General features: G+C 40.5%; 1 protein-coding gene across 2 annotated transcripts in view; it reads left to right on the top strand.

The window, feature by feature from the left end:
- Positions 1-15,129, top strand: part of ADAM8 (ADAM metallopeptidase domain 8) — a 57,264-nt gene extending 42,135 nt beyond the window's left edge. For both annotated transcript variants that reach the window (XM_040320750.1, XM_040320751.1), the window contains 6 exons: positions 3,551-3,743; positions 5,685-5,747; positions 8,291-8,359; positions 9,196-9,243; positions 10,266-10,349; positions 13,884-15,129. In XM_040320750.1, coding sequence (XP_040176684.1) covers positions 3,551-3,743; positions 5,685-5,747; positions 8,291-8,359; positions 9,196-9,243; positions 10,266-10,349; positions 13,884-13,919 — 493 coding nt within the window. In that variant the 3' untranslated portion in view covers positions 13,920-15,129. The remainder of the gene's footprint in view (positions 1-3,550; positions 3,744-5,684; positions 5,748-8,290; positions 8,360-9,195; positions 9,244-10,265; positions 10,350-13,883) is intronic.
- The last annotated feature ends 288 nt before the right edge of the window (positions 15,130-15,417 follow it).

Here is a 15,417-nt window from a genome sequence, read left to right as displayed (position 1 = left end):
TATCGGAAATTCCGACCGTGTGTAGGCTCCATCGGACATTTGCTGTCGGAATTTCCGACAACAAAAATGTGAGAGCTGGTTCTCAAATTTTCTGACAGCAAAATCCGTTCTTGTAAATTCCGATCATGTGTTGACAATTCGGAAGCACAAAATTCCACGCATTCTCTGAATCAAGTACGAGACGGAAGCGCTCGGTCTGGTTAAACTAGCCTTCGTAATGGAGATCTCACATTCGTCATGCTGTAATGGGCTGAAAAGCACAAGGCTGAAAAGCTTCTACTAACATGAGATTAGCAGGATGGTGCACTTGGTATGGAACTTCCGTTTTATTGTGCCGTCGTACGCGCTGTACGTGACTGCGTTCTTGACGTTCACAATTTCCGACAACATTTGTGCGACTGTGTGTTTGCAAGACAAGTTTGAGCCAACATCTATCGGGAAAAAAAACACGGTTTTGTTGTCGGAATGTCCGATCGTGTCTACGCAGCATTAGAGTTTGTTACCTTTCCCAAGTCCTGCAACCAACAAACCTGTTCTGTCCTGTTAGCTGTCTATAAAAATGTGTGTTCCCTGTGAATCATTATGTTTTGGCGTCGAGATCTTGCAGTGCTGATATCTCTGCAACAGAGCAAAAAAAGGTTAAGTTTTCGTGCAAAAAAATGTGTTGCCTTTACATACAAAAATAAGATTGCAGTCTGAGCTTTATTACTTATTCTGGCTCATTGAATTGTATGGCATGGCAGCCAGGCAACTACCATTTTTAAAAGGAGATGTTACCAGTGCCAGCACTTGTATCTGTCAGCATAGTTTTGCTTTAATTATAGGATATAATCGTTTTCACTATTATTTGAAAGTATTGGCTTCTTAGACCTCGTACACACGACCGAGTTTCTCGGCAAAAACCATCAAGAAACTTGCTGTTTTTTTTTTTTTGTTGCCGAGGAAACCGGTCGCGTGTACATTTTTCGATGAGGAAACTGGTCGAGCCAAAAAGAGAGCATGTTCTCTTTTTCCTCGACGGGAATGGAGAAAATTGGCTCGCCGAGTTCCTCGACAGCCCAACAAGGAACTCGACGAGCAAAACGATGTGTTTCGCCCGTCGAGTTCCTCGGCCGTGTGTATGAGGCTTCAGCCTAGGTTCACATTAATGCAGTGTGGGAAACCCTGCAATCCATGCACGTTTCCCAAACCGCATTCAAATTGCGATCCGCAACGGGTGTCAGTGCAATCTTAATGACACCCCAAACACAGGTCGCGCATGCAGTAAAAATGTACCATGTGATCAGGATGAAGTGCGATTCCTAAATTTGTGTATGCATGACTTTGGTGTGATGCAGTGCGATTTGAACCTATTCAAAATGAATCGGTTAATATCGCACCACACTGAGTTGCATGTAAAGTGAACTGGAATGCAGTAGGATTCCTGTGCGATTCACATGCTCTTCATAGTGTGAACTGAGGCGTCGTACACATGACCGAGAAACTCGACGGGCGAAACACTCGTCGAGTTCCTTGTGAAGCCGTCGAGAAACTCGACAAGCCAATTTTCTCCATTACCGTCAAGGAAATAGAGAACATGCTTTCTTTTTGGCTCGTCGAGTTTCTCGACAGTTTCCTCGACGAAAATGTACACACGACCGGTTTCCTCTGCAAAAATATCTCCCTTGCTGGTTTTTGACGAGAAACTCGGTCGTGTGTACGAGGCCTGAGGCTTAGTTTGAAGTAATTCACTGTTGCTATTCCAAGGCTTGTTTTTTGAGAGGCAGCTACCATGGAATAGTCAAATTGCTATTCCAGGTCATTTCAATTAGCGTAGTATTATTGCAGAGCAGTTAGAGAGGAAGGTTCCCACAAAGTTTGGCAGCTTTATGTGTGGAGTTCTTGTAAAATCTCTTGTTCTAATAGACCAGAAGAAGGCTTTACTGTGCTGTGCACAGATATTTTTAAGAGATTAGAGATGAATTTGTATGGTGTTTCATCATTATCTGCAGTGGACCACAACCGCTCCCCTCTCTGGCCACTTCCTACAGCTGTGTTAGGATCATTTCCTGCTTCATGGTCGGTGGGTTTTGTGGGTTTCTACAGTTGTGCTTTCCCTCCAATGCACAATAATATTAAACTCTGGAAAAAGAGGAACTGGTGGTAATATGTACGTGTCAGCAATGGAAGAGTAAGGCCTCGTACACACGACCGAGTTTCTCGGCAAAAAACAGCAAGAAACTTGCTGTTTTTTTTTTTTTTTTACGAGGAAACCGGTCGTGTGTACACTTTTCGACGAGGAAACTGTAGAGGATCCCGTCGAGCCAAAAAGAGAGCATGTCTTCTTTTTCCTCGACGGGAATGGAGAAACTTGCCTTGTCGAGTTTCTCGACAGCCTAACAAGGAACTCGACGAGCAAAACAATGTGTTTCGCCTGTCGTGTGTACGTGGCTTCACGTTGAAAACGGATGGACTTCTTATGCTGTTTATTTCAGTTCGCAAAATTAACACTATTATTGTGATTTAATGTATCCAATGTATAGAACCTTAAAGCTGAACTCCAAGCACAAACATTTTCATTTAAAGGGGTTGTAAAGGTACAATTTTGTTTTCCTAAATAGCTTCCTTTACCTTAGTGCAGTCCTCCTTCACTTACTTCATCCTTCCATTTTCTTTCAAATGTCCTTATTTCTTCTGAGAAATTCTCACTTCCTGTTCTTCTGTCTGTAACTCCACACAGTAATGCAAGGCTTTCTGCACTAAGGAGGACTGCACTAAGGTAAAGGAAGCTATTTAGGAAAAAAAGTGTACCTTTACTACCCTTTAAATCTAGTCGTCGGAAAGCCTTAAAGATATTATTCCACTTGTGTGCACCAAATACCTTTATATAAATTCAGATATTACTTTTAAAACCAGCACTGTGCTGTATATAGCCTGTGCAGAGAGCAGAGCTGTGGGAGGGGCCCAGCAGGACAGAAAATTACAGGGGGTGGATACAAGACCAGTCACCCTGCACAAGGGGGAGAACAGCAGTGATCAGTCTTTATTACAGGAAGTTTCTGCACATGGGCAAAGTTTCACACTAGATTATTGGAATAAAAACACAAAGCACACCAAGATTCAAGTAAGAATGCACGTACCTCTTGTATTTAGACAATGTTTGCTTGTCTCGGAGATCAGCTTCAAGATATGGGAAAAATATTCAAAACAAACGCATGGAATTTGGGTAAAACATTTCTTACAGGCATGAACTTTCAGTTCTGCCTGGACAGTCGCATAGAACTGAAAAAAAAATAAACATAGAAAAGTCTTAGTTCATAAACATTCAAGACACAGAATATTCTTGCTTGCAGCAGCTTGTATAATCTGAGTTGCAGAACATTGCACAAGAGAACATGTGTTGGCGATTAATGTTCTTCAGCTGCCTGTATTTGAGCAGAATCCCAAAGATGGGAAACTCTCCAGTTTGTACATCCTCCTTATTAGTAATATTTATTTGAAAAGAATACAATTTCTGCAGATGTAGCGTTTGTCAGGTCTAATAATTCTCTTGTGTTTCTTTTTTCTTTAGAATGGCTACACCCGGGTCAGGCACTGGGTTATCAAACCCTTTGTTTCAGGAGAGCATGAGCAACAAACTGTACATCAGGAAGGATTCCCCCAGTCCCTTGATTGGACGGCCCCAACTTATCGCAAGCACCTCTAATTTACAAGACTCCCGATCGGCATTTATTACTATAGTTCCCAGTGAAGATATGGAGAAGGTGAGGAATAGGCTAAATCAGTAAGAAAAGATCAAATGGCTGACAAACTGCAATGTTTGCACAATGTAGAGATTGATGGAAAACTACTTTGGGGTTGATTTACCAAAAGGCTGTTTACTTTGCAAGTGAAGTCTCACTTGGCAAACACATTTTCTCCAGAGTTAAGTGAATGTGGGCAAAATATTTTTTTTTTGCTTGCACATGATTAGATTATGGAAGTCAGCAGAGCTTCGCCTTATTTACTGAAGCCTCGTACACACGGCCGAGGAACTCGACGGGCGAAACACATCGTTTTGCTCGTCGAGTTCCTTGTTAGGCTGTCGAGGAACTCGACAAGACAATTTTCTCCATTCCCGTCAAGGAAATAGAGAACTTGCTCTCTTTTTGGCTTGTCGAGTTTCTCGACAGTTTTCTCAACGAAAATGTACACACGACCGGTTTTCCTCGGCAAAAAAATATCTCCCAGCAAGTTTCTTGCTGGTTTTTGCCGAGAAACTCGGTCATGTGTACGAGGCTCGAGACTTCACCTGTAGCCCTCAGCACAGAGAAAATTTCATCCAGACCTGCTACTTGGAATTTCAGACTAGTACTTACGTATTCAAATATGCCAGATTTTTCCTGAAGAAAAAACACATTTACATTCAGAATTGTGTTTATTCAATGACAAAATGATCATTTGATTTTTCTCAAAACTATGGACGAAAACAGTCATCAAACAATGCCAAACCATTAGAAAATTGAATGCTCCAAAAATTTGCAACTTAAATTCCACTAGTGTATGATCAGCTTAAAAAAAGGTTAATAATTTCTTTAGCCAGGTCTAATAAAATAGGATATGTGAGTGCCGCGACTTGGGATACGACCGCGACTTGGGATACGACTTGTGTTGCCCCACATGAACAATTGAATTGAAGTGAATGAGAGTTGTCTTAATGTACACTATTGAAGTCGCGCCGACTTCAGAAAAGGTTCCTGTACTACTTCAATCCGACTTCTAGGCGACTTGTACCCATTGATTTCAGGAAAGGAAAATAGTTTACTCAGGCAAACCCCTCCCTCCCACAGAGCTGATTATTCTGTGATTGGCCACAGCCAAAGTCGCCTGTCCTAGAGGCAACTTTAATGCCGCATACACACGATCATTTTTCGGCATGAAAAAAACGTTGTTTTTAAAAAATGTCATTTAAAATGATCGTGTGTGGGTTTCACATAATTTTTCGGCTTCTGAAAAACAACAACAATTTTTTTTTGAGCATGCTGCATTTTTTAACGACGTGATAAACTATGTAGTTTTTCGGGTTGTAAAAAATTATCGTGTGTGGGTTAAAACAACGTTAAAAACCTGCGCATGCTCAGAAGCAAGTTATGAGACAGGAGCGCTCGTTCTGGTAAAACTACTGTTCATAATGGAGTAAGCACATTCATCACGCTGTAACAGTGAGAAAAGCGCGAATCGTCTTTTACTAACACAGAATCAGCTAAAGCAGCCCAAAGGGTGGCGTAATCCGCATGGAACTTCCCCTTTATAGTGCCGTCGTACGTGTTGTACGTCACCGCGCTTTGCTAGAGCATTTTTAAAAAACGATGGTGTGTGGACAAAGTCGTTTTAATGATGAAGTTGGAAAAACTTAATTTTTTTTTCATGCCGAAAAATGATCGTGTGTACGCGGCATAAGTCGTGTTGTAAGTTGCTCCAAGTCGCGCGGAAGTTGCCTTGCAAAGTCGCCTGTAAGTTGGTGTTTCCTCTGTGTGAACCAGCTCTCAGTGATTTTGTATTCGTAAACACATTAGCTGGCAGGTAAAGTAATTAGCCATTTGCTTTCTTGTCTAGTCAAGGTGTCAAATCCCATCTCATTAATTGTTTACTTTGGGTTTATGTAAAGAAGGTTTTGTTTTTCAGTGGCTGTGTATTTGACAAATGTTTTGTTTTTGCCTTAACAGACCCCTTCATTTATCTCTACTTCCCAACCAAGAGTACCGATATCGGTCCCCAGATCCCCTCAGGTAACTTTTCTTTTACCATTTGTTCATAGCCTCAGTTAATGATGCGGCTCATACTTCTGCCGGAAAGTGTTTACATACCTTAAAGCCTTCCTCTCCCCATTAGAGCCCTTTTTACCAGATTGTCAAAGATAAGAATGGAACTTCCTTTACTATTGTGCTCCTGTTTGTTTATTGTTTTTGTTTGTTAGCATGATAATGAAGAGGTGTCAAAGCCAAACTCCAACCAAATGTTTTCTTGTTAGTTTTCAATAGGGGTGGGGGAGAGTTAAAATGTCTGTCAGGTCTTAATGCTGCCACAATGAGCCACAACTGTCATCTTGTTAAACCTAAACCGAGTCCTTCAACTTCAAGAACATGCAAATTCCGATATGTGTTGGTGGTTTAACATCTCCGAATATGAATCAAAGGCTTATGTGAAATTGTTGACCATTGATCGGACATTCTGATTAGACGTTTTTCTTGGGAATTGTAAACCCCTGGGCCTCCCAATATAGGATAACCTGAAGGAAACATTACCGGACCTTCATACACTAGATCGACCTTTATTGATTTTGAGGATGAATATTCAACACCTTATACAAACGTTTTCAGAGCTGTTTGTTTCGGTCTGTGGCCATGTCAGGGAAATGTTTTCTCATTTCCCTTCTCATTGAAGCTCATTCAAGATATAAAGGGTGTCATTGCTAGCTGGAAAACACAGCAATGCAGATATTATTGGACACTGTGGCCCAGATTCTCAAAGGACTTACGACGGCGCAGCACCATGTACGCCGTCGTAAGTCCTAATCTGAGCCGTCGTATCTATGCGACTGATTCTTAGAATCATTTACGCATAGATATGCATTAGATCCGACAGGCGTAAGTCTCTTACGCCGTCGGATCTTAAGTGCATTTTTTTTGGCCCGCTAGGTGGCGCTTCCGTCGAAATCCGCGTCGAGTATGCAAATTAGCTAGATACGCGAATTCCCGAACGTACGCGCGGCCGACGCAGTAAAGTTACTACGTTTACGTTAGGCTTTTCCCAGCGTTAAGTTGCCCCTGCTATATGAGGCGCAGCCAATTTTAAGTATGGCCGTCGTTCCCGCGCCGAAATTTAAAAAGTTACGTTGTTTGCGTAAGTCGTCCGTGAATGGGGCTGGACGTCATCTACGTTCACGTCGAAACCAATGACGTCCTTGCGACGTCATTTGGATCAATGCACACTGGGATATTTTACGGACGGCGCATGCGCAGTTCGTTCGGCACGGGGACGCGCTTCATTTAAATGATACACGCCCCCTACCCGCCAAATTTGAATTCCGCCGCATGATTTACGCTACGCCGCCGCAACTTTACAGGCAAGTGCTTTGTGAATAAAGCACTTGCCTGAAAAACTTGCGGCGGCGTAACGTAAATCGGATACGTTACGCCGCCGCATAGATACGCCATTCTACAAGAATCTGGCCCTTAAACTCTTTTTAAAGCTAGACATATAATGGCACAATTTGGTTCTAAAACTGTTGTTTTCAAAATGTTTGTTTGATTTTATATGGATGTGGAAAATTGAAGAAGGATGAACCATTTTTCTAATTTTTTATCTGATAAAAAAAAGTTCTTACCATACATGTGCTTAACATTTGGAATTGCATTCACTTCCTTCAATCTCTAAGTGGAATGTTTAAATTTGCATCATTGCAATGACAAATTTCTAAAGCCTTGTACACACGATCGGTTTGTCCGATGAAAACAAACCGATCGCGTGTGGGCCCCATCGGTCTTTTTTCCATCGGTGTTAAAAAATAGAACATATTTTTAATTTTTCCTATGGATAAATAACTGATAGAACTGATAGAAAAATCCGATCATCTGTGTGAAACTCCATCGGAGAAAAATCCATGTTTGCTCAGAATCAAGTTGACACATGCTCGGAAGCATTAAACTTTTTTCGGCTCGTCGTAGTGTTGTACGTCACCGCATTTTGTCACGGTCGGATTTTTGACTGATGGTGTGTAGGCAAGACTGATGAAAGTCAGCTTCATCGGATATCCGACGAAAAAATACATCGGATTCGTTTCCATCAGATATCCGATCGTGTTTAAGAGTTTTCATATGAAATTTGTATAGAACCTGATAGCATTATAAAATGTTCTGACAAATGACCTTCCTGTGACTGTTCTGTTTGCATGAAAACTCAATTGTCAGCTTAAGGCAGGCCATACACAGTTGGAGATTCAAACAGTTTATGGGCAGGCTGAATGTATCAAGTTGATCAATTGATCAACTTGGGCACAACCAGCATGCTGCGTTTTACCTGCAATTTTCGCTAGCGGCTGCTTAAGCCACCAGCAGGGACGTCTCCCCCACCCCCCCTCCGACGGGAGAAGACAATGGCTCGGCAGGAGGGATTCTCGCATCACTGCCGATACATTCATTGAGAAATGAGCAGTGGTTACCAAAATTTGCTTCCAATTTTATGTTTACATTTTTAACAATACAAATATTTTAGAATAATGTGTATTAACAAGTATTAATTAGCATCTGATCATTTTCTATTGCCTTTTCAGGTGACAAGACCTCCAGTAGCCCCACCTGGACCTCCTGGCAGAGCTGTATTACCACCAACAAAGCCACCGGTAAGTGATATTGTAATGTTTCTTCTCTGTTAGCAGATGTTTTGCATGAAGCCTAGTACAGACACATACTAACGTATAATTCTGAATTTAGTAGGTTTGATGACATTTGTCTTGTTTTTGGTTAGCAGCAGACACTCTAGCCAATCATTATGATTCAACAAATGGTTGTCTGAGATGTATTTTCTTGGCCAAATACTGTTGTCTCCCCAGATTTCAGACTGTGGCTCTTGCTGGCTGTCTGCTCTTCTTCACTGGCACAAATATGTGTTCAGACAATTAAAAAAATATATTAATAAAATTGTAACTTAACATAAGTGATCTTTCTGCAGTCAACAGCACAATCATAATTTAATGTCTATGATTTTCTTAAAGCATGCTTGCAAGTGAGAAGAGTTATGCTGGCCATACATTGCTCGAAATTTGGCTGGTCCAGCAGAGACCCGCTAAATTTTGAGCAATGTATGGGCAGGCTGGTTGTACACAGTTGATCTGTCGATCAACTTGTGTACAACCAGCCTCTTGGGTTTTTCCCGAACAATTAGTGCCACTGGCTATAGCTGGCAACACTGATCATTGTATTCTGACGGCGGGGAAGGCTCACTGTTGTCAGAAAACAATACCACAGCAGGAAAGATTCCCCCATTCTACCTCAAATGTGTGAATGGAGGAATCGGCTCATTTATTTCCTTTAAGCCGCTGGTTGAACGAAAAAAAAAAAAAAATGAATCGTGCGTGGTCAGCTTTTTATTAACTGTTACATATCTGCGCATCTATTCAGTTGTCCTAATTATCACCGTTGAGAATAGGTATTTGAAATGTTATTCTTTTTTTTCTAGAAACCAACACCCCCAACCAAACCATTGCCAATGCTGAAACCTAAACCGGTAATTGTCTTACACCTTACCAAATTTTATGAGGTTCTCATTTACCAATATTTTTCCATACAGCCTTGTTTTGTTACACATGTTTTTTTGTTTTTTTTTTGGTCTACATGATTTTAAATTAAAATATAGGCATTAGAGATTGGTTGCAATAAATAAGTCAAGTAATGAAATACATAATGCTTAAAGTACAGCTGAAGGCAAAACTTAATTTTTTAATTTTAGATTGAGATTGGAGAGGGATTAGAACACCTTGGGTTGGGTTTTTATTATTGTCTCTTGCCCTGTTGGGGATATTCACCCCCTTTTTTTCCTGGTGACCATTATCGGTGAACATGAAAGGAATTTTAAGTGGTAACCACAACAAAAGGAAGGTAACCATGCCCACAATGAAGGAAAAATCTTCCAATGGGGACACTAGTTCCAATGTCTCTGGTATTTCCCCTTCACTTCCTGTTGTGGCAATAAGAAATAAAGGGAAATAACCTGACAGGGGTTTAACCCTCCCATGTTCTATCCAAAATGAAAAAAAAAGTTTTGCCTTCAGTTCTACTTTTAGCTCCTAATACATATCAGGTTACATTTTACTTGGTTTTCGTGTCATATTGGTGGCCCAGTCTTGGCCCAAGAAAGCATGGATAGAAAAAAAATATTGAATATATACACCTTTTCTTTTTAAAGAAAATCAGTCAGTAATGTGCAGGTCAATTTAAAATATTTATGCTTATAGTATTATAGAATTAGTGCTTATATAATTTGTGTTTTCTAGCTAGTCAGCAGATTAGGATCTACATTTGTCACCCACAGTTAGTGACAATTTTCTAATGGTAGTCTGGCCAAATAAAAGGAGGTTTGGTCATGTGGGCACAATCTGGCCCTTTCTGGAGATCTTATTTTTTTTCCACCTTAGAGGTAAACCTTTTTTAGAGAGGGAAAGGCTTACTCTTTTACATATAATACATAGATTCCATAGTTAGATACATATTTACTAAACGCTGTTGTAAATGTCACTATTGTGTTTCTAGGAACTAAAACAGAAGCCATCTGCCTCTGCTCCCTTACCACCGTTGAAACCATCAGCTCTGAAAACGACCCCTCATCCTATGCATGTGAGTTTAAAGTGAAAACAGTATAATATCAATTCTTAAGAATAATGACACTAAAATCATTCTTTCATTCCTTGTGTTGTCTACAGTTTAAAAGATTACACATTTTTGCTTCCGAACCATACATTTTAGCCATGTGGTTCAGACTAATAAATGTCTAATTGCTTTAGCTTATAAACTGCAAGGCTCTGTAACACATCTATGCTAAACATTCTTACTTTTGTTAGACGTGACAAGATTAAAGCTCCTTCCCAGACACTTCTGTATGCCAGCATAAAAGTGTACAGCCCCCATCAGTGTTTGCATAGTTAACTTGGTATGGGAGTTATTTTTACTTGTACGTGATGTCATTGTGTTTATTTTACCATGGAAAATTCTTTTAGTCTACATGGCTTAGAAAAGTCAAACAACGTAGTGAAACTGATAGATGGTTGTTTTTGTTGAATTTAAAGATACTGTCTGTGTTCAGGCTTCCTCACAAGACACAACTGGCTGTGTTCCAAAAAAAGTCTGTACTGGTCTCTAATAATTATTACAGTTAACTAGATGTTGGATGGCCCACAAGACGTTGGATGGCCCACTAGATGTTGGATGGCCCACTAGATGTTGGATGGCTCACTAGATGTTGGATGGCCCACTAGATGTTGGGATGGCCCACTAGATGTTGGGATGGCCCACTAGATGTTGGTTGGCCCACTAGATGTTGGGTGGCCCACTAGATGTTGGATGGCCCACTAGATGTTGGATGGCTCACTAGATGTTGGATGGCCCACTAGATGTTGGATGGCTCACTAGATGTTGGATGGCCCACTAGATGTTGGATGACTCACTAGATGTTGGATGGCTCACTAGATGTTGGATGGCCCACTAGATGTTGGGATGGCCCACTAGATGTTGGTTGGCCCAGTAGATGTTGGATGGCCCAGTAGATGTTGGATGGCTCACTAGATGTTGGATTGCCCACTAGATGTTGGGATGGCCCACTAGATGTTGGTTGGCCCAGTAGATGTTGGATGGCCCACTAGATGTTGGATGGCCCACTAGATGTTGGATGGCCCACTAGATGTTGGATGGCCCACTAGATGCTGGATGGCTCACTAGATGCTGGATGACTCACTAGATGTTGGGATGGCTCACTAGATGTTGGGATGGCCCACTAGATGTTGGGATGGCCCTAGGTGAAGGAGTGCATTGGTTTGTCTTGGAGGGAAATCTATTCTTCCTCTGAACTGACTTCCCTAATCTCACCTTAAATGACTGGACTGGGAGAATGTCCACTTATGTCTGTAGGCACCTTAGTCAGTAAGGAGATTCTATTACAGTATCTGTTTACTTTAATGCTTTCTTTTGTTCTCTGCTTTGTTTTAAACTTTTTTTTATTATTTAATAGAACTGCTTATTTGCTCCTTTTCCTGTAATTTGTATCCATTCCAAGTACAAATGCTTTGATTTTCTGTTACCGCATTTGGGTGATCAGTTTAAATAAAAATTGTACATAGTTAAGCTTCCTTTTAAAGTGAAACTACTTTTGCTAAAATGTAGCCGAAAAAGTTTTATAAAAGACCTGTAAGGGGAAAAAGTTAGGTAGTATACTTGCCCTTAAATGAGAGACATTTCCTTTCTTGTATACTTGCCCTTTACCTGACTTCTGCTGGCAATGCATATGCAAGGGTGATATTATCCTCCTACCGACAAGACCAGGGGAATATTCTCCAAATCTCACTGAAAATACACTCCTAGTGCTATGCTGCATCTTGTGAGATCTGGGGAAACAGTATAAATCTCATCGGCAGGAGGATGACTTCATGTCTGAACCACAAAAGTCGGGGAAAGGTAAGTATAATATAACTTTTTTTCCCCTGTGGTTTTCTTTTTTTAAGTAAATAATTGCACAGAGCAGCTCTTAGACGTAAGATGACAGTCACCTGATCAGAATAGGCAATAGATGCCTTCTGGCCAAGGAGAGGGGTTCATGGAGCTGCAGTGCTCAGGAGATTTTCTACCATTGGGACCTTTATTCTCATTTAACATATTAAAGTGCTATTTATGATTACCTATAATCAATTAGTATATTATCTAATTCTCTGTTGAAGAGTATCCTTGCTGGTATTAATTTATCATGGGGCTAATTTAGAGCTACGCCACAGAGATCTTGTGAATGAAAAAATACCTTATGAATGTGTGAATAGTGCAGCTGCTATCCTGTTGATACAGTGATCAAAAACAAATCAAGTGGACAGCGCTATCACAGAAAATGTCTATCAATATAAAATTCAAAAATATACATATGCAATGTAAATTCCCAAAATTATATAAAGTCCAATAAAGTGCAAAAACTCCTATGAGTGTCCAGTGCTGTAAGTATAAAATGCTAATTATCATTTATTAATAAATTGTCCTGTGCAAAATAGTGCCCGTGCAAGGATGGTCCTTATTTCCATGATGCCAATCATCCACTCTTTCTCCTGCTTCACCTCCACAAGTGTGCTCCGCCACCAGTTGTGTCAAAGCACTCACCAGATCGATATGCATAATGCTGGCAAACTAATGTGACCGGCAAAAAATGCATAGAGATGTATAACCAGGAAACCACTGCTTATCCAGACTCAGCCGATCCCTCCTTGGAACTTTTACTATTGGCACTCCATCGTCCACTCAATACCAAGCCAAACCCAAGGAGAAGAAAATAGTGGACGATTAACATCACGGAAATAAGGATCATCCTTGCATGGACACTATTTTGCACGGGACACTTTATTGACCTATATTTAGAATTTCGTTTTTACAGCACTGGACACTTTCATAAAGTCGCGTACACACGACCGTTTTTAATGTCATGGAAAAAAACGTTGTTTTTCTCGACGCGATTCTTGTCAAGCCTGCCTTGCATACACACGATCATGAAAAAAAAATGCTCGATGACGTACAACAACATATACGACGACACTATAAAGGGGAAGCTCCATTCTATTGGCACCACCCTTTGGGCTGATTATGCAAATTTCCCTTCTCATAACTTGCTTCTGAGCATGCACGTTTTTTTCCCTTTCGTTAAAGCCTACACACGACCGTTTTTTACGACGTGAAAAACGACGAGAAAAAATAGAGCAGGTTCTAAATTTTTAATGGCCATTTTTCTCGTCGAGAAAAATACTCTGGAGCCTACACACGATCATTTTTAATGACCAATTAAAAAAATTGCATTTTACTCATCATGAAAAAGGTTCGTGTGTACGTGGCATATGAGTTTTTGCACTTTATTGAACTTTATATACAGCATGTTTTGAATTTACATTGCATATTTTTGGATTTTATATTGATACACACTACTTTTTATAGTGGTATGCTTGGTGTCCTGGGTTAGGACCTGCACACAAGTGGGTGGAGGGGTTGATGCATTTAAAAAAAATATTTAAAAATACAATTTGAATTCAAACTCAAATCAAAGGTCGACCTGGTAAATGGTATGACTTTAAAGATATTCACTCAATAGCATTTCCATGACTTTGAACCCTTTTTCTTTTCTTTTTTTTTCAGAAAGTTGCTTTAAGACCTCCTATTCCACGGAGATGATATTTTCCATGACCTACACTAGACTAACCAAAGACTGAGGGATTGTATAATTGTGATGGTGCCTATTGCTGATCATGGTGTCCTCACTGCCATTCCAGTGCTAGATGTGCCTTTCTTCATTTAATGTGAGCAGAAAGACTTGTGATGTGGATTCCTGTTACATGAAACATTAAAAAGTGAACATCTTCGAAAGTAAACCTGTTTTGGTGGAACAGTTTATGAAAGAACTTTTGCAATGTGCACTATGTGTACTATTTAAATGTAGGCAAGTCATTCCAAAGTTGGAAATTACTCCTGAAGAATTTACTGTTGGCATCTGGACATTTGTGACAGGACCGGGAATAGCAACCTGAGCTATGTAAGAAAGATGAACTGCTGGATGCAAAGGAAAAGTAATACACTCAATGCATCGTGGGACTTGTACTTTACTGACCAGCACAATTTGCACTAAAGTGTGTGCGCATAATGGAGAAGATTTCTTGTTTTAAAGAAGCACCTCCCGTATGGCACAAGACAGAAAAGTATGCATCTGTTTACTTGCACTGCCTCTTGCACACTTCAAATGATTTTACTTTTGTGTAGGAGAAAAGGGATTTAATTTTTAAAAATACCAATGCTGGTATTATTCTCCGCACAATTCATTAACATGAATCATTTTATTTCAAACAGTTGTTTTAAAGATTTTCTCTATAGCTCAGTGTTCCAATGTTACATCATTGTTCACTGTAACATTAACTTTTTCCTATATTGAGAGGGGGTTTTGCACACAGGCAATGCTTGATTCTCTCAATTGCTTCACAAACATTTCAAAACGTGTACTGTACTAGTATTTTTATTATTATATTAATATTTATGAAATGCAGTCCTCGCCGTGCTGGAGGAAGCATTTGTTTACATATTAGGTACACATGTATGCATGTTATCAATTCATTCCTGGGCACTGAGTTAGGCCATATACACATGGACGTTTAGCCCAAGTGCGTCCAATCCCAGCATTTAGTGTGCCCGGGGGCCCTGTTGTCTGCAGCCTGTCAAAGTTTATGGCAGGCTAAAGTATGCCAAGGCCAAACAGGGCTGAGCCCTGTACCTCATGGCACACATTTAGGGCCCTATACGTCTATGCCCTGTGACGAATACCTGCATTCCATGTATACATCGCTGAACGCATAGGGCCCTAAATGTATGCCCTAAAAGTATGGCCTCGTACACACGACTGAGGAACTCGTCGTAAATGAAACATCGTTTTCCTCGACGAGTTCCTTGTCAGGCTTGTGGAGAAACTTGACAAGCTTTCTTTGCGTACACACTGTCAAGACAAAATCTCCTCATTCTCAAACGCGGTGACGTACAACACATACAACGGCAGGGGAAGTTCGATTCCACTGGCACAACCCTTGGGGCTGCTTTTGCTAATCTCATGTTACTGCGTGTTAAGTAAAAGTTTGGTGAGAGACGATTTGCACTTTTCAGTCTGTTACAGCGTGACAAATGTGCTATC

The sequence above is a fragment of the Rana temporaria genome, chromosome 8 (assembly GCF_905171775.1).
Source record: "Rana temporaria chromosome 8, aRanTem1.1, whole genome shotgun sequence".
NCBI classification, from domain to species: Eukaryota; Metazoa; Chordata; class Amphibia; order Anura; family Ranidae; genus Rana; species Rana temporaria.
Note: the sequence above shows the minus strand (reverse complement) of the source record. Positions and strands in the feature narration are given on the sequence as shown.